This window comes from Salmo salar, chromosome 09 (assembly GCF_965601325.2).
Source record: "Salmo salar chromosome 09, fSalSal1, whole genome shotgun sequence".
NCBI lineage: Eukaryota > Metazoa > Chordata > Actinopteri > Salmoniformes > Salmonidae > Salmo > Salmo salar.
This window is the reverse complement of record NC_138299.1, coordinates 18,116,357-18,136,190: the sequence shown is the minus strand read 5'-3', so window position 1 is coordinate 18,136,190 and position 19,834 is coordinate 18,116,357. Positions and strand designations below refer to the sequence as shown.

Here is a 19,834-nt window from a genome sequence, read left to right as displayed (position 1 = left end):
ATCCTGAATACAAAGTGTTATGTTTGGGGCAAATCCAATACAACATTACTGAGTACCACTCTTCATATTCTCAAGCATAGTGGGGGCTGCATCATGTTATGGGTATGCTTGTAATCGTTAACGATTGTGGAGTTTTCCAGAATAAAAAAATTAATTGAATGGAGCTAAGCAGTGGCAAAATCCTAGTGGAAAACCTGGTTCAGTATACCTTCCACCAGACACTGGGAGATTAATTCACCTTTCAGCAGGACAATAAAAAAGTCAAATCTACACTGGAGTTGCTTACCAAGAAGACAGTGAATGTTCCGGAGTGGAACTTACAGTTTTGACTTAAATCTGCTTGAAAATCTATGGCAAGACCTGAAAATGGTTGTTTAGCAAGGATCAACAACCAATTTGACAGAGCTTGAAGAATTTTGAAAAGAATAATAGGCAAAATTTGCACAATCCAGGTGTGGAAAGCTCTTAGACTTACCCAGAAAGACTCACAGCTGTAATCGTTGCCAAATGTGATTCTACACTGAACCAAAATAAGTTGAATATGCATGTCGAGGTTGCCCACAAAAATCCTAAGCATTTTAATTAACATTTGAATATTACACTGAACCAAAATATAAAACGCAACATGTAAAGTGTTGGTCCCATGTTTCATGAGCTGAAATAAAAGATCACATACATTTTCCATACACACAAAAAGCTTATTTCTCAAAAATGTTGTGCAAAAATGTGTTTACATCCCTGTTAGTGAGCATTTGTTCTTTGCCAAGATAATCCATCCACCTGCCAGGTGTGGCATATCAAGAAGCTCAGGGGTTGAATACTTATCTAATCAAGATATATTGGTGTTTGATTTTTCATATACATTTCTATATATACTGCTCAAAAAAAATAAAGGGAACACTTAAACAACACATCCTAGATCTGAATGAAAGAAATAATCTTATTAAATACTTTTTTCTTTACATAGTTGAATGTGCTGACAACAAAATCACACAAAAATAATCTATGGAAATCCAATTTATCAACCCATAGAGGTCTGGATTTGGAATCACACTCAAAATTAAAGTGGAAAACCACACTACAGGCTGATCCAACTTTGATGTAATGTCCTTAAAACAAGTCAAAATGAGGCTCAGTAGTGTGTGTGGCCTCCACGTGCCTGTATGACCTCCCTACAACGCCTGGGCATGCTCCTGATGAGGTGGCCGATGGTCTCCTGAGGGATCTCCTCCCAGACCTGGACTAAAGCATCCGCCAACTCCTGGACAGTCTGTGGTGCAACGTGGCGTTGGTGGATGGAGCGAGACATGATGTCCCAGATGTGCTCAATTGGATTCAGGTCTGGGGAACGGGCCAGTCCATAGCATCAATGCCTTCCTCTTGCAGGAACTGCTGACACACTCCAGCCACATGAGGTCTAGCATTGTCTTGCATTAGGAGGAACCCAGGGCCAACCGCACCAGCATATGGTCTCACAAGGGGTCTGAGGATCTCATCTCGGTACCTAATGGCAGTCAGGCTACCTCTGGCGAGCACATGGAGAGCTGTGCGGCCCCCCAAAGAAATGCCACCCCACACCATGACTGACCCACCGCCAAACCGGTCATGCTGGAGGATGTTGCAGGCAGCAGAACATTCTCCACGGCGTCTCCAGACTCTGTGACGTCTGTCACGTGCTCAGTGTGAACCTGCTTTCATCTGTGAAGAGCACAGGGCGCCAGTGGCGAATTTGCCAATCTTGGTGTTCTCTGGCAAATGCCAAACGTCCTGCACGGTGTTGGGCTGTAAGCACAACCCCCACCTGTGGACGTCGGGCCCTCATACCACCCTCATGGAGTCTGTTTCTGACCATTTGAGCAGACACATGCACATTTGTGGCCAACTGGAGGTCATTTTGCAGGGCTCTGGCAGTGCTCCGCCTTGCACAAAGGCGGAGGTAGCGGTCCTGCTGCTGGGTTGTTGCCCTCCTCCACATCTCCTGATGTACTGGCCTGTCTCCTAGTAGCGCCTCCATGCTCTGGACACTACGCTGACAGACACAGCAAACCTTCTTGCCACAGCTCGCATTGATGTGCCATCCTGGATGAGCTGCACTACCTGAGCCACTTGTGTGGGTTGTAGACTCCATCTCATGCTACCACTAGAGTGAAAGCACCGCCAGCATTCAAAAGTGGTTTGTGGTCCCCACCTGCAGAACCACTCCTTTATTGGGGGTGTCTTGCTAATTGCCTATCATTTCCACCTGTTGTCTATTCCATTTGCACAACAGCATGTGAAATTTATTGTCAATCAGTGTTACTTCCTAAGTAGACAGTTTGATTTCACAGAAGTGTGATTGACTTGGAGTTAAATTGTGTTGTTTAAGTGTTCCCTTTATTTTTTTGAGCAGTGTATATTATTATATATATATATTTTTTATATCTATCTATATATATATATAAAAGTTCACATTTTTCTTCCACTTAGAGTATTTTGTATAGATCATTGACAAAGAAGGACAATTAAATAAATGTTAATCCCACTTTGTAACACAAAAATGTTTGGAAAAAGTCAAGGGATGTGAATACTTTCTGAAGGCACTGTATATAATAACCTAGCCTACCGTAGATGGTTACATTGTGACCTGTAGTCTTTGACCCAGCCAGTCAGTCTATCCAGAGCTGTGTGTGCAGCGGCTCAGAACCAAGATGAAAGGTAGGTGAGCGACACTGACTGCCTCAGAGCACATACCCACAGTGAGGGTAATGGACTGGAGTGAAAGAGGAGGGCATTAGAGCGTCCATCTCAGAGACACACAGGCAGACAAACAGGTAACCCACTCAAACAACAAGGCAGTCTGGAGGGACATGAGTAAGGAGAGGGGGTTCTCTAAGTGAAGATCAGACAGCTGATACCTTTTTCCAAACATAGAGTTGGATGTGCTGAAGCAGTGAAATGTTGAAGGAGTCCCATTCAATTTGTTTAATGATAAAAAGACAGTAAGTAAAATAGTTTATCCATTACACACACAGATTGAGTGGAAAATAAATCAAGCAAGTGCAGAAACAAGCTCCAAAAGCCATTTAGGTTTTGAGCCTGCCAGCTGATCTCTAGTACCTGTGGTTTCTTCATGATCTGGATGAAGAACGTGCGGTTCTTCATGGGGTACACGATGATCAGCACGTCGCCAAAGTCAGTGGGGATGATGCCACGTCGGTAGTCCCTGCTGTGCTCCGACCACACTATGTGAACCTCGTCGTTGCCCAGGTGACGCAGCTGCACCAGAACAAACCACAGGGTTTAGACATGGCCACGGCGACCACAACGGTCAGAAAGAACATTTGTTATTCCTATAGAAATGTTTTAATATTAGGTTAAGAGATTACCACAGCTCTGGGTGTTGTGACAAAGCATCTTATCATTTGAATTTCCACTGGAAATTCAAACCACAAAAAAAACATTAAATTGAGCATTTTAAAACCAATCATTGAAATTAACTTTACTCTAAAGACATAAAATTGCGTCCAATTTCCATGTTCTATTCATAAATACAAATGAAGTCAGGACAGAAATGACAGGAAATTGGCAGATAGTTAATGTACTGTAGAAGTCTTTTTCAACCAAGGCAGAGGGGAAGTGAGAGAACAGTCTTCCCTCAGTGCTGTGGCTGACATGGACATTGAGTGATGGGTTTAAGGGCGGCCATTCCGCCCAAAAAACTCCTGTCCCTGATTATGTGGCAAAATCAAGGCTTTGCCTCCTCACCGACTGACTCACTCACTCACTGAGAGGAGGAAGAAAACATCTGCCAATGTACTTGGGTCTAATGAGCCATTAAGAAAACATGGCCTCGCCACCCAAAAAAATGCAATTAGCACATTCTATTATAAGCCCTTAATTATGGTAATGGAATAATGTTCAACAAATCCACAACACGGTGATTGAACACCGTGCTCCCTGGTTCATCTCATCTGTACAAGGATCAATGGCTCCAGTGCAGGTCAGGTCAGACCAGACAGGCACAAATTAACCAAGAATGTTGAATATGCATGTCGAGGTTGCCCACAAAAATCCTAAGCATTTTAATTAACATTTGAATATTACACTGAACCAAAATATAAAACGCAACATGTAAAGTGTTGGTCCCATGTTTCATGAGCTGAAATAAAAGATCACAGACATTTTCCATACACACAAAAAGCTTATTTCTCTCAAATTGTGTGCACAAATTTGTTTACATCCCTGTTAGTGAGCAATTGTCCTTTGCCAAGATAATCCATCCACCTGCCAGGTGTGGCATATCAAGAAGCTGATTAAACATAAATCATTCCACAGGTGCACCTTGTGCTGGGGACAATAAAAGGCCACTAAAATATGCAGTTTTGTCACACAACACAATGCCACAGATGTCTCAAGTTTTGAAGGAGTGTGCAATTGACTGCCAGAATGTCCACCAGAACTGTTGGCAGAGAATTGAATGTTCTAATTTCTCTCCGGTGGGCGAGTGGTTTGCTGATGTCAGCATTGTGAACAGAGTGCCCCGTGGTGATGGTGGGGTTATGGTATGGGCAGCCATAAGCTATGGACAACAAACACAATTGCATTTTATTGATGGCAATTTGAACGCACAGAAATACCATGACGAGATCCCGAGGCCCATTTCTTTTAAGGTATCTGTGACCAACAGATGCATATCTGTATTCCCAGTCATGTAAAATCCATAGATTAGGGCCTAATGGATTTATTTCAATTGACTGATTTCCTCATATGAACTGTAACTCAGTAAAAGACCAGGGAATGTGATTAGGAGTCAGGAGAACATGCAAAGTCAGAAAAAGGAGGATATGGGTTTGTGGTTAGGTAGATTTCAATGATATATGAGTAGAGGAGGATGTGAGAAAGGCAGGAAATTCTGATTAAATCAGGCGAAGAATCACATCCCTGAAGCTATGTGTGCCAATAGAATCACACCTGTGTGCGGCCTAAGTCAAAGGCCCTTGTCCAATTAACCCTCAGTGACCTCCCATCCACACAGCACAGCAGGCCTCTCAGCAGCACAAGTGCTCCCTTCTAAAAACACAGAGCTCAGTTAAGCCCTGGTGCTGGTTGTGAGTGTGGGGCCGGCCGAGCGCCCCTCGCTCTGACATTAGGACCCTACATGGCCTGACCCCCACCTCCCAGGTCGCTCCAACAACCGCATTACTACAGCCAGCTGCTGCTAGGCGCTGCACTACTCTGCCCTAAAGCCCACAATTGGATTGGAGGAATTTATGTTTTTTTCCGTTTTCCTTCTTGGTGTAGCTTGGGGCCCATTGATTCTTTCCTGCTTTCGCTCAGATACTCTGGCCAGCGAAAGCGTCGCCCTCCCCCACCCGACACAGTATGCAGTTAAGAGCAGGCGGTCGGGCGAGGCTGAAAGTTTATATGTAAATTGACAGAGAAACTTCCTGCCCGATAAAGCCTCTTTTTCATCCCAATTTTTTATCCCCCTCCCTCCTGTCCCCGTTAGCCTCCACACGCGCCGCCGAGCTGCCAATTTCTGTCTCGCCTTTGGCTAGCGCGGGGCTCTGGGAAGAGTGGGGTGCAATTACAGGGGCTCCCAATCAAATGAATCGAAGCGGGCCGAAGGCATGCTCCAACCCCTCCAGCGCCTCACACCAGCTTGCCAAAATCAAACTAATTTCCACAGCCGCTGAGCACAGGTTTAGTATGGGGTCGGTGCAGGGCTGTTTTTTAGGGGGAGAAGGGCAGATGTGTCGGGGGGGGGGGGGGTATATGAGGATGGCCTGATGAATTTCCTCTCTCCATGGGACAGCATATGAGAAGACTGGTGGCTCGGGCAGGGGCCTCGCGGCTCATTTCTCCATGCTAACTGCTGCTGCCTGTGCTACAGCCAGGTAAACCGCTGAAGCGCCATCGATCGCTCCCGCAGTCACAGCCGGAATTGGATAAAAACGTCCTGCAGGCATCGGCCCGGCGCCTGCACTGACAGGGACAGCTAATGGCTGAATCTGGGCCCCGGTCACAGCACCCAGGCAGGGGGGAACAGGACCGGGAATCACGGTCATTACCATAGCCACACATGCCCCTTCTTACACGCCTGCCTCTCTCTCTACTCCTCATCCTGCCCAGAGTTTACTAATCAGTGCCAGAACCCAGGAGTTACACCACCTGACCTCAGTTTAGCACAGATTGAAGACCCAAGACGGCACACAGACAGACAGGGCTCGGAGGCCATTTCACTCTGTACACACTGTGTTTGGAGCCTAGTTTTGTACGCAGACATTACATTGTTTGAAGGACTGTGGACCTTGCGACATTATTAGTGTAGTGATAGGTAATTAAACCAGTTTAGGTTAAGGAGCTTTTTCAGTCAATGGCAAACCAACAAACAAGTTTTTGTTGTTGATCGTCTTCCCTTTTGCAGGCTTTTCTGACGTTAACTTCTTGGATCTAGGGGGAGTAATCGTACCTTTTTGGTGAGGCAGTCGTCCGAGTTGGACGGCATGCGTGTGGACACATGCAAGATGACTTCCACCGTGGAGGTAGCGTAGTACGGAGCAGTGTGTCCTGTGCTGCCGTTCCTCTGAAGCCCTCCCATGAAGCCACAGTGGGTGGCTAGATCAACCTGAAGGCACACAACACGGTTAGGAGAGTGATGTCAGTGTGTGTGTGTGTGTGTGTGAGAGAGAGAGAGAGACGAGAGATATTGCAGGGTTGTGTGTTTGTGTACCTCCCATCCCAGGCCAGACACAAAGTCTTCGTAGGCCTGGCTGCCTGCGCTGTTGGACAGGATGGAGCACTTATCTTCCTGACCCTCTCCGATGTAGAACACAGCGATCTTGTGCGTCTCTCTGCTGTAAGACAAAACACACAAGACTTGTTGTTAGAACAATGGCCCTGATGATATTACACTGTTCGTCATCCAGGGGTCTGAAATGATTTCGTATAGTATGATGAATTGTCGACGGGTATCTGGACATTCTAAATACGTGTGGTTTCGGTAACGTACGTTTTTAACCTGAGCACGGCTGCGAGAGGGTGAGGCGCTCTACTGCTGCGGAGCGGCTGGTGATTTGGGAGTGAGCAGATGGAGGCAGAGAGACGCAACTCGGCTACAAATCAAGACGAGCTAACTTGTAGCAGGCGCAATGTTATTTATCATTCCATATAACAGTGCTTGTCTGTCTTGACTGGAGTAGCCTAGAGAATCTAGCTAGCTAAATGAGGTCACGTTTTGCGCTTTCTCCCCAACCCCATTCGGATAAAACAGCAGCCTACCTGTTGGTTGCTCGTTGTCGCCTACTCCTTCTCATTTCGCTAACGTTTAATTCCGTAATTGTATTCCATGTCGCATTGCATTCGTGAACTCTCACTACACATGTTGCCTCTTTGTCGCTTTGATTGGCAAACATTAACAACAAACTACTCACGAAGACAACCAGTCATTGTCATGGGACGAACGTCATACAATCTACATTGAAACGGTTTCTGTTGTTGCTTTTATTACCTTAATAACTTGAAATGTCATGGTATATCCTTGTATGTAACAATGCCACATTAATATTGTCATTTAATTTAGAAAACACCTGTGTGTTACAATAGGCCTATACATTTTTGTCTTCAGTATTTGAATATCCGTGCACATCCCTACTCCACACTCAACCCCCGTTTAAGATCAGCGTGCTCTGAAATGTGAACCACACACCTCCACACAATACAGCAAAATGTTTAAAAAAAAAATAGTTGGCGCAAATATGGTCTAATATTAGAGCGAGCAGCGTGTGTGTTAGAGTGAGTGCACTTTCCCCATTTCCCCATCCTCCCCCCACCACCTCATGTGACAAACAAAACAAGTGCAGACAGAGTTCCACACATGTGCTTCAGTGTTGCCATGGTGGTGAGTGGCTCTGTGTAAAATCGGGGGAATTTTGCATGTTTCGACACAGGTTGCCATGAGCGGCCCAGGTATGCTCGCTGGTCTGGCAGAATGAGGCCCAATCCTGGGGGTATTCTTTAATAAGCCTCGGTCATTAACAGTGTGGAGTGCCTATTGATCGCTGTGTGTGTGTGTGTGTGTGTGTGTGTGTGTGTGTGTGTGTGTGTGTGTGTGTGTGTGTGTGTGTGTGTGTGTGTGTGTGCGCTGCGATCAGCCTGAGATGGTGTGGATTAGGAGGAGAGAAGGAGGGAAGTTCGGAGCTGTTTTAATACGTCTCGCCTTGAGTGTGATCTTTACTGATTTTGAGGAAGGGATGCTTCATTAGTGGGTTTAGGTTCAGAGAAACGGCAGAGATGGATTGCAGGCTTAACTAGAATATAGCCAGCTGAAATCTAGGTTGGTTTATATAAAAAAAAAAAACGGTCTTCATTAGAAATTAAACACTATGATACATCATTCAGTAGATTTTTTTTTAAATACCTAACAAGAAGCACATCATGTGTGCCAATGTTATCTAGGGATACAGTGTGTGCTGAAGGGCCCCTAAAAAATTAGCGGGTAAGAACATACCACTGCCTGGAATCCAAATTCTTCAATTCTCTCAAGAGTTTAGAGTTCTTCTTCAGGAGATGAAAGCTTTTCCTGAAAAGGAATAAACAAAACTGAACTTGAATGCACCCATTGACAATTATTAGAATTTTCAAAATGATCAACCAGATGGTACTTTACAGTGTACCAATGCAAAGCCTGTGCCTGTTAATTATTATTTGAATGGTAAAAGACACACTGAAAGTAGGATAGGAAAGTTTCATGTTTCAGTTTGGTTTTTGGTCTGAGAAATAATAGGTGTAGAGGTTTAAATTGGGCTCGGAGCCATTACTAATCTAGTGGAGGGGGTCTCTGCTTCCTTCCCCAGAGGTGTGAGCCTCTCATTACAAGGATGCCACCTGCCAAGGTGGACCTGAGTGAAAACAGTTGGGCACAGTTGCCCTGTGGTGATAAGATTAACAGGCTACACACCCTACCAGGCCTTTCCGGCCTTTCTGTTTCTCTCTCTCTGCAAGGTATTCTTCTAACTAGTCTACAGCTGTGTTCGTGGTGGTGTTGTGCTCGGCTCTGTACCTGTGGTCCCATGAGTTCATGCCCAGGTCGTTGAGTAGCAGTCTGCAGAAGTAGAAAGGGGCTTTGGGCTCCTGTGGAGTGGGTTCTCTCTGGCTGGCGGCCTTGACGCTCACGTCTGCATTCCACCTCTTCACCTGCTCTTCTTCCTGCTGTGTCTGCCTGAGGATGGCCTCCACGATGGCCCCCTCCAGCTCCAGGTTCATCCCACAGGGAGAGGGGGCTGGCTGGTTGAGCCTCAGCCGGGGCTGGGGTAGGCACTCAGGGCTACTGTTGCCCAGGTCCTCCAGGAGTTGGTCCAGGACATCCACCTCCTCACAGCCTGACTGGGAGTCCAAGCCTGGGGGGTAGGAGCGCTCAGAGGTCCCCGGCGAGGTGGGCTTGGTGGCGGAGTGGTTGGAGGAGTTTTCACTCGCCTGATGCATCCCATTGACTCCCTCCTGGGTGCGGTAGAGAACCCCTCCGTCCCAGGAGTACTTTCCAGAGATGTCCCTGACGATGACGCGTACCTGGGAGGAGTTGTCGTGGGCTTCCCCTGGACCAGAGAGCTCCGAGGGCACCTGGAGGTAAGACACCAGGGTGCTGTCGTTGAACACAAACAGCTGCAGGTTGGGGCTCTTGAACACCTCAGAGGAGAGTTCTGATGACTCCACAAAGGGGTTGTCGTGGTTCTCATTGACCAGGCTGTGTAGGAGGGCGGGACCACCGCTGAGGGGATGGTGGCCCAGGTGGTTCACAAGGTGTGTCATGATCATCCGTGCCGTCAGAGGGATCAGCTCCACGTTCCGCCTTTTCTTCTCTGTAGGGCAGAGACAAACCATTTCAAAGTCCGCGTGCAGTCGCTAGATGTGATCAGTGTATTTCATACAGTGAAGTCAGGATACAGAATTGAACACCTTGAACTTGGGCTGCCGTCTTCCTGAACCACATTACCACGCGTAGACGTGCTCTCGATCCGCTCACCTTTTCAACACAAAGCCAGCTTACCCATTATAAATCACTAATGGGGTCGTTTTTCATTTCTCACAATGGCACACCTCTGCCGCAAGTAGGTAGCATCTAATCATAGGAGACGACTTTGAAAAGGCCATTGAGTCTGTTACAACGGGAGGAGAGAAAAGGCCGGCAGGGTGCTAATGAGACCAACAAGTTTAAAGCAACAGTGAACAGAGCACTACTCCCCCCGAATCAGATCTATGTAAATGATCCACATGCTCAGGACGACTCAAATGAAAAGGAGATACCATGTTACGACGCGGGGAAAACAAGACAAGCTCTGCATAGTGACAGTGCTATCAATACCATCACGGCTCATCAAAGTGGAGAAAGCTCTTTAGAGAGCGGGCAGTGCGCCGCATTGTAGATGCACAGGGCCTTTGATGAGACTTAATCAATGTGAGCTGAAAGGGAAATGCATAGTGCTCTTTGGCTGGTCTTCTGAGGCCGTTTGTTATTTCTCTGGACTTTGGAGCGCTGTATGAAAAGTAATGACATAAGCTAGATATTTCAGCTAGGCTTAGCCAACATTGCATCAATGGGTAGGTTCTTGTTGTCGAAACAACGGACTTCTGGATGAGCAGAGGAATACTCTAATACATAACCTAATGGCACTACAAGGTCACTAATAAAAATCATTTTTAGATGTCTCTTTTATAAATGGGCCCTCTCCCTGGGGCAGAGCGCTAATGCCTACCTCTTAAAACACTCCATTCCATGAGTTAGTCTAGTCAATGTTAGTTAAAAACATTTACATTTAATGGAGTAGCAAGCTCCAAATGGAAGGGAACATATTAAAGGTTACATCTCCCTGTAGTTCACCCACTGCTCATTTCCCAGGTGGTTTGGAAGAGGAAGAGTAATGTAGAAAACCAACAGCAGCAGCTGGGCACACACACCTTAGATGACAGGTCACTCACAAGCATTCTCTCTCTCTGTCACACAAACACTCTCTGTCACACAAACACACACACTCTCTGTCACACAAACACACACTCTCTCTGTCACACAAACACACACTCTCTCTGTCACACAAACACACACTCTCTCTGTCACACAAACACACACTCTCTCTGTCACACACACACACACTCTCTCTGTCACACACACACACACACACACACACACACTCTCTCTGTCACACAAACACACTCTCTCTGTCACACACACACACACACACACACACACACACACACACACACACACACACACACACTCTCTGTCACACAAACACACACGCTCTGTCACACAAACACACACGCTCTGTCACACAAACACACACGCTCTGTCACACAAACACACACTCTCACACAAACGCACACAACCCTCCTTTCATTTCGCTGTCAGCCCAGGGCAATCTCCCACACAGCAGGTATTAAACGGGTGGCACCTCGTCTCCCCATTCTGCCTCACGCTGTGCTGGAGACAGTAGTGAGGCCGGTGACGGCGGCGAGGTCTCTGGTCTCCTTACCCTCGGCCACGGTGAGCAGGCTGCCCAAGTCTGCAGCGGTGTGCGAGAGAAGGGGCTCTGAGCTCTGGACCTGGCCCAGCATGAGGAAGGGGTCGTAGTCAGTGGAGAGGTCAGACAGACTCAGGAGGTAGTGGCTCTGCTGGGTGTGCAGGTTGGAGCCAGAGACACAGCAGTGTAACACCTACGGGACAGAGGGTAGGAGTCAGCTCCTAGCGCGGTTCAAAACACCACAGGAGAAAGAGAGTGGGAGCCTTGCATGCAGTCACTGCTGCGGTTTCTTTGTGTGGCTTGCTGCACAGCATCAACAAATACAAGGGACTCAGAAATTAGACACATTACACACTCATACAGACAGTACCCAGTCTGCCTGAGAGTTACAGAATATCAGTTGGACTGGCCGGCAGCGGGAGACAGTGAACACCTGAACAACACTGACCTTCCAGTAACTGAAACAGAGTAAGGAAGTAACTAGGCAAGTCAATGTAAAAGGATACAGTAATCTCAAACGCAGAGCTTCCCGGGTAGGGACGCGAGCATTGAATGGTTCAGGCACACACGTAGGGGTACTATATGGTCTGTTGCCATGGTGAGCCTCCACCTGAAGGAGAAGAGGTGCTTCACTGCCACCTCTCTCTTGTGATGAGTGAGTATCGATCCGCATAACAGATGGTGTGGCCCGTTGGGTTGGCAGGGCTAGATAAGACGGGTTGGCAGGGCTAGATAAGACGGGTTGGCAGGGCTAGATAAGACGGGTTGGCAGGGCTAGATAAGACGGGTTGGCAGGGCTAGATAAGACGGGTTGGCAGGGCTAGATAAGTTGGGTTGGCAGGGCTAGATAAGTTGGGTTGGCAGGGCTAGATAAGTTGGGTTGGCAGGGCTAGATAAGTTGGGTTGGCAGGGCTAGATAAGACGGGTTGGCAGGGCTAGATAAGTTGGGTTGGCAGGGCTAGATAAGTTGGGTTGGCAGGGCTAGATAAGACGTGCTAGTCCAGTTGATTACACTGATTGGCCAGGTTACCTCTGTTTGATTTAATTAAGACTTTATCCCTCTGCTCATGTTGCCACAAACATGCACCCGCACACACAACCACACACACACCCGCAACCACACGCACACAAACACACGCACTCAGACACTCACACAAACACCTATGTTTGGAAGTAGGTGGAAGTATTTGGAAGTATGTAAATGATAAGTTATCTACTGGTTTTTCTCAAAGTAGGTTTTTGTTTATTGTTAATGTAAAAAGGAAAAGAACATTTGGAAGCTATGCCTGACATACCAGACAATAGCAAACGGTGGGGCCTCTCACACAGAGGGTGGACTTGGTAAACCCATTGTGGAGGCTGGTCTATGTAAATGAATGGCTAATCCCATTCAACACACACACACACACACTTGGCTGAGCCTCAGAGAGGAGAGGTGCAGGTCCTGTCATCTGAAACAGTATTGTGTGGGGAAATGCAGACAGTATGTGGATTATAATGCCTTACAGTCCTCTGGGCATTGGGGGGGGGGGGGTTATGGTGAAAAGACCAGAACCAAACAGCTGCCACACCAAAGCCCCAAAGTGGTTCCTCTGTGGATGGGGAAAAAAAGCTCCTCTTTGCTTGACGACTAAGTGGCTGCACCTCGCATAGCAACAGTTCCAGGAAGGTAACACACACCCGAACAAACATGGATACGTGTAGACACATATGCACACACACTCATGGATGCACAAAAACATGCACACAAGCAAACACACACACACAAAAACAGAGCGAGGGTGCAGCTGCTGAGGCAGGCAGAGAGCAGATGGAGGACACGGTATGGAGGTCCAGTGAACCAATAAGGTCCAGATCAATCATGCCTTTTGCACAGACCAGCCTCATGCTGTTAGACACAAATACACCAACTACCAAGCTCAAATCCTGAGGTGCAGAAATGTTCCATCTTTACTCATCAGCGTATGAACGGGTCACTTTTAAGTTGAATCTGTTCATTGACGATTTGGTATGATTCAGAACTAACGAGTTACCATAACAAATCCAAAAGAGATGCACAAACTAGACAAAACGCTTGACTCATTTTGTGAGGTTTACTGGACCGTAAATGAGTGCCTAGCTTAAAAGACTGAGTATAAAATATTTAAAAGAAAGTGTTTTTTGGGGGGAGTATAGTTTGAAGTCCATTTGATATGGGAGACCAGTAGAGATGTGTAGTTTGTGTGTGTGTGTGATATTTTTCTGGTTTTATTACATTAAATGTTGTCCAAATATAAAAGAAGAGGACCAGCATTTCAGTAAGATCAGGGTAACGCTGATGTACCAAGGATGATATTAAGTGACACTTTACTTGTATGTGCACAATAGAACAAACAACCAATTAAATGTATTTATTATTTATTTCCTACATAACAGCTGCAGTCTCTCCCATATTAAGAGATATTAAATTCAAAAGTAGACAGGCTTTTAAATCCAGGCTTATCAAGTGGACAAAGGCATATTTAAATAATTTGACCATTTCTTATCAGGGGTGACATCCATATAAAGGTTTGTTCTTGACCGCATCTGTCAAACCTCCACTGAATAATACCTCATTCATTTAGCTCAGCCTCTTCCTGTGTTTATTCACAAAATTATTATTTTTTTAAATGTATTTTAACCTTTATTTAACTGGGCAAGTCAGTTAAGAACAATTTCTTATTTTCAATGACGACCTAGGAACAGTGGGTTAACTGCCTTGTTCAGGGGCAGAATGACAGATTTTTACCTTGTCAGCTCGGGGATTCGATCTTGCAACCTTCCGGTTACTAGTCCAACGCTCTAACCACTAGGCTACCTGCCGCCCCAAATAAGGGTTCAAACACCCAATCGGGGAAAAAGTAAGATAAAAATACTTCCCTGTTATAAATGAATGTTTGAGTATCACATGTGCATTACCGAACAGGTGAGGTGGTTTGGTGGACATTCTCACATAACAGTAGAAACTGGAAGCAAAAATTGGAAACTTCATTTCCAAGGCGGCATGGAACACATTTCAAAATGTCAAATAGGGCTTCTGAAGAGGGCTGTGGTGGGGGTTAGACAAATTACTATGACACTATTATTTTCTGTTACCCACCCTGTAGATGTAGTCGAGCAGAGGGGCCTTGTGGGATGTGGGGTCCTCCAGCACGGGCATGGTGATGGGCTCCAGCAACATACTCAGGGGCATGGCCATGCACCAGTCCAGCAGGCACAGCAGCAAAGACACCATCAGCTGAGTCACACAAAGAGAGGAGAGGCTTTTCCATTAGCCCAGTGCCCTCCACACACACAATGAAGCCTCATGCAGGCAAATATAATTAGTAAAGCAGCTAGGGAGGAGATGAGCAATGGGGAGAGGTAAAGAGGGACTGAAAGTGGGAGAGTCAGGGCTGGAGAAAGAAACAGAAAGCAGGAGGGGGGAGACAGATAGAACAAGATTCCTGAGCAAGTGCATTTGCTATATCTATGAAGAAAGGGTCCTTCAGACTTCAGCCATTTTATGCTGGTTCAATTTCCTGTACCTTTTTGTCAGCCTCCACCGTCGAGTGCTCTGCGCTCGGCAACAGAAATGCTATAGTGGCCACAAAGATCTGCATGGGACGAAACAAAGATGAGGATACTTTGACGACATGTATTTCGCGAGTGATAGTGAATATGCATGTCTCATATCAGGAAGGTGAAGAGGAGCCGTGTAAACCTGCCTCAATGATTTTCTTTGGGAGAGAGCACTCTAGCCTCTGGAGGTGTTCCCAGTGAGAGATGAGGAGCTGGAACAGGTCACAGGCTACCTGAGCCACAGCTTTGTTCCCAAACTGACCAGAGAGGGGACAGGAGAACAAGATATCCAGGTTAAAAACTCTGGGAAGTCGTAGGATGAGTAGTTGTACAAAACTAGGACGGGGACCATCTGGCACAACAGAAAAAGGTATGAAAATGTCTTATTTCTGCAATGACCTTTCTTTCAAATTACAGTTCATTAATGGACTGACTGGCAGACAGCTGAACATAGTAATTTGGAATTCAGGGCACAGTAATGAAACTTCCTGTTTTCTGGCTGAGAGCCTCTTGACATATAACAAGGGCAGACAATGCAGAAATGGCCCAACACAAAAAGAGACCGTGAGAGTTTAGCACCTGCTTTTAGAAAAGCAGCCCTGCCTCGCCTCCACCCCTTTAACATCCCCTTTCTTTTGGGCCGGCAGAGTGTGTGTCAAGTTTGGTTGGGAAGTGATTACTGCGCCATTAGAAGGAAGGACTGAAATAGTAGGAAACTAGAGGAGAGATGTGGTTGCTTAAATTGGCCTGCATCCACTGAGCGAGTGGCCTGGAAATTACACCACAGCCCTCGAGCTCTTTCCCCAAACAACCCCAGAAAGCACTGGTTCCCTCTGCATCTAACCACTGATACACAGGGGAGCAGAGGTCTTCAAATAAAGATGTTTCAGTCACACCACAGAACACGTTGTCACTCACAGGCGCTGACGCATAAAACGCACTGACCTTTAGTGTTACGCCCAGAACATTGATGGCATCCTCGACCCGGTGGTGAATATTCTGCTGCATCAGCTCCTCACATACCCACAGGCCCAGACTACATACAGCTATACACCTAGAACACACAGCAGACCAGTGAGAATACTGATATACGCTATGGGACCATTCACTCACTTACTGCTGTTGCATCTCTGTTCAATTACACTACCTCTCCATACTTCTTTCTTGAATTCAACAATTCATCAAATATACTGCTCAAAAAAATAAAGGGAACACTTAAACAACACAATGTAACTCCAAGTCAATCACACTTCTGTGAAATCAAACTGTCCACTTAGGAAGCAACACTGATTGACAATACATTTCACATGCTGTTGTGCAAATGGAATAGACAACAGGTGGAAATTATAGGCAATTAGCAAGACACCCCCAATAAAGGAGTGGTTCTGCAGGTGGGGACCACAGACCACTTCTCAGTTCCTATGCTTCCTGGATGATGTTTTGGTCACTTTTGAATGCTGGCGGTGCTTTCACTCTAGTGGTAGCATGAGACGGAGTCTACAACCCACACAAGTGGCTCAGGTAGTGCAGCTCATCCAGGATGGCACATCAATGCGAGCTGTGGCAAGAAGGTTTGCTGTGTCTGTCAGCGTAGTGTCCAGAGCATGGAGGCGCTACCAGGAGACAGGCCAGTACATCAGGAGACGTGGAGGAGGCCGTAGGAGTGCAACAACCCAGCAGCAGGACCGCTACATCCGCCTTTGTGCAAGGAGGAGCAGGAGGAGCACTGCCAGAGCCCTGCAAAATGACCTCCAGCAGGCCACAAATGTGCATGTGTCTGCTCAAACGGTCAGAAACAGACTCCATGAGGGTGGTATGAGGGCCCGACATCCACAGGTGGGGGTTGTGCTTATAGCCCAACACCGTGCAGGACGTTTGGCATTTGCCAGAGAACACCAAGATTGGCAAATTTGCCACTGGCACCCTGTGCTCTTCACAGATGAAAGCAGGTTCACACTGAGCACATGTGACAGACGTGACAGAGTCTGGAGACGCCGTGGAGAACGTTCTGCTGCCTGCAACATCCTCCAGCATGACCGGTTTGGCGGTGGGTCAGTCATGGTGTGGGGTGGCATTTCTTTGGGGGGCCGCACAGCCCTCCATGTGCTCGCCAGAGGTAGCCTGACTGCCATTAGGTACCGAAATGAGATCCTCAGACCCCTTGTGAGACCATATGCTGGTGCGGTTGGCCCTGGGTTCCTCCTAATGCAAGACAATGCTAGACCTCATGTGGCTGGAGTGTGTCAGCAGTTCCTGCAAGAGCAAGGCATTGATGCTATGGACTGGCCCGCCCGTTCCCCAGACCTGAATCCAATTGAGCACCTCTGGGATATCATGTCTCGCTCCATCCACCAATGCCACGTTACACCACAGACTGTCCAGGAGTTGGTGGATGCTTTAGTCCAGGTCTGGGAGGAGATCCCTCAGGAGACCATCCGCCACCTCATCAGGAGCATGCCTAGGCGTTGTAGGGAGGTCATACAGGCACGTGGAGGCCACACACACACTACTGAGCCTCATTTTGACTTGTTTTAAGGACATTACATCAAAGTTGGATCAGCCTGTAGTGTGGTTTTCCACTTTAATTTTGAGTGTGACTCCAAATCCAGACCTCCATGGGTTGATAAATTGGATTTCCATTGATTATTTTTGTGTGATTTTGTTGTCAGCACATTCAACTATGTAAAGAAAAAAGTATTTAATAACATTATTTCATTCATTAAGATCTAGGATGTGTTATTTTAGTGTTCCCTTTATTTTTTTGAGCAGTGTATTTTATTTCAATCTGCTACTTATTTGAAATATGAATCTTAATCCACTCGATACAATCAGTCCCATTGCTTCCAAACCACCTTTATTCTGCACCCCTATCCCTCCATACCTGGCCGCTTCATAGGGTTCATTCCGTGCCGTCTTCAGTAAGATGTTGACCAGATAGTCCTGAAGGGAAAGGGCAGAGAGAAGACATGATAATGATCAATCCACTTCACATACCATCCAAACATTCCATCTTATCCATCAAAATACAAATTTTATAACTACAGGGAACTGCTATACATTTTTTTTTTTAAATGAGTTTGCTGTCTGAGCATTTACTAAAAAGGTCAAAGGACATGGAAGAACTCTGAATACCTTGATGTCCTCGTTCCCGACGACGATGTCATCAGTTCCGGGAACGGTCTGCAGTAGTGGAATCTGCAGATAAAGGTTGGGAAAACAGACCAGCGACCCAAGGACGGTCTGTGCTTCTATCCTCGGAGCCTTTCAGAGGAAAATAAAACGCTTCCATCATCATGGCTACAGAACATGAAACATTATGCTTTCAGAAAATTCATCCAAGAGCTGCTGCCTTATGACCTTGTGTTGAATTCAGCGTAGTACATTCAACACACTCCAATCTGAACTTCAGTATGATGTTTAGGACAATATGTTTAAAACTTCTTTGGGATCTGGGGGCAGTATTAAGTAGCTTGGATGAATAAGGTGCCCAGAGTAAACTGCCTGCTTCTCAGGCCCAAAAGCTAGAATATGCATATAATTAGTAGATTTGGATAGAAAACACTCCGAAGTTTCTAAAACTGTTTGAATGATGTCTGTGAGTATAACAGAACTCATATGGCAAGCAAAAACCAGAGAAAAAAATCCAACCAGGAAGTGTACAATCTGAGGTTTGTAGTTTTTCAAGTGATTGCCTATCCAATATACAGTGTCTGTGGGGTCATATTGCACTTCCTAAGGCTCCCACTAGATGTACATTTTAGTCATTTAGCAGACGCTCTTATCCAGAGCGACTTACAGTAGTGAATGCATACATTTCATATATTTTATTATTATTATTTTATTTTTATTGTACTGGCCCCCCGTGGGAATTGAACCCACAACCCTGGCGTTGCACACACCATGCTGGCGTTGCAAACACCATGCTCTACCAACTGAGCCACAGGGAAGACAGATGTCAATACTCTTTAGAACGTTGTTACATGCTTCTACTGTGAAGGGGGAGAGAATAAGAGCTGTTGGAATCAGGGGTCTGGCAGAATGCCATGAGCTAAGTCACCACGCGGCCGTGAGAGCGAGCTGCGTTCCTTTTCATTTCTAAAGACAAAGGAATTGTCCGGTTGGAAAATTATTGAAGATTTATGATAAAAACATCCTAAAGTTTGATTGTATACATCGTTTGACATGTTTCTACAAACTGTAATGGAACTTTTTTGTCTTTTCGTCTGGACTTAGTGCATGCGGAATAGTGAACTGAACGCGCAAACAAAAAGGAGGTATTTGGACATAAAGATTAACTTTATCGAACAAAACAAACATTTATTGTGGAACTGGGATTCCTGGGAGTGCATTCTGATGAAGATCATCAAAGGTAAGTGAATATTTATAACACCATTTCTGACTTTTGTTGACGCCACAACATGGCGGGTATCTGTATGGCTTGTTTTGGTGGCTGAGCGCTGTACTCAGATTATCGCAAGGTGTGCTTTCGCCGTGAAGCTTTTTTGAAATCTGACACAGCGGTTCCATTAAGGAGAAGTTTATCTATAATCCTATGCATAACTCTTGTATCTTTCATCAAAGTTTATCATGAGTATTTCTGTAAATTGATGTGGCTCTCTGCAAAATCACCGGATGTTTTGTAGGCAAAACATTACTGAACATAACGCGCCAATGTAAACTGAGATTTTTGGATATAAATATGAACTTTATCGAAAAAAAACATACATGTATTGTGTAACATGAAGTCCTATGAGTGCCATCTA

The 19,834-nt window shown here is 46.0% G+C and overlaps 1 protein-coding gene across 3 annotated transcripts in view; it reads right to left on the bottom strand.

Annotated features, from left to right (window-relative positions):
* The window catches only part of ralgapa2 (Ral GTPase activating protein catalytic subunit alpha 2), a 150,485-nt gene that overhangs the window by 50,857 nt on the left and 79,794 nt on the right, over nucleotides 1–19,834 (bottom strand). For all 3 annotated transcript variants that reach the window (XM_014210399.3, XM_014210401.3, XM_014210400.3), the window contains 12 exons: nucleotides 18,204–18,332; nucleotides 17,953–18,011; nucleotides 16,017–16,125; nucleotides 15,218–15,328; nucleotides 15,038–15,106; nucleotides 14,611–14,748; nucleotides 11,505–11,685; nucleotides 9,041–9,836; nucleotides 8,489–8,560; nucleotides 6,713–6,836; nucleotides 6,452–6,607; nucleotides 3,097–3,255 (listed from right to left, as the gene is read on the bottom strand). In XM_014210399.3, the coding sequence (XP_014065874.2) occupies nucleotides 3,097–3,255; nucleotides 6,452–6,607; nucleotides 6,713–6,836; nucleotides 8,489–8,560; nucleotides 9,041–9,836; nucleotides 11,505–11,685; nucleotides 14,611–14,748; nucleotides 15,038–15,106; nucleotides 15,218–15,328; nucleotides 16,017–16,125; nucleotides 17,953–18,011; nucleotides 18,204–18,332 (2,103 nt within the window). The remainder of the gene's footprint in view (nucleotides 1–3,096; nucleotides 3,256–6,451; nucleotides 6,608–6,712; nucleotides 6,837–8,488; nucleotides 8,561–9,040; nucleotides 9,837–11,504; nucleotides 11,686–14,610; nucleotides 14,749–15,037; nucleotides 15,107–15,217; nucleotides 15,329–16,016; nucleotides 16,126–17,952; nucleotides 18,012–18,203; nucleotides 18,333–19,834) is intronic.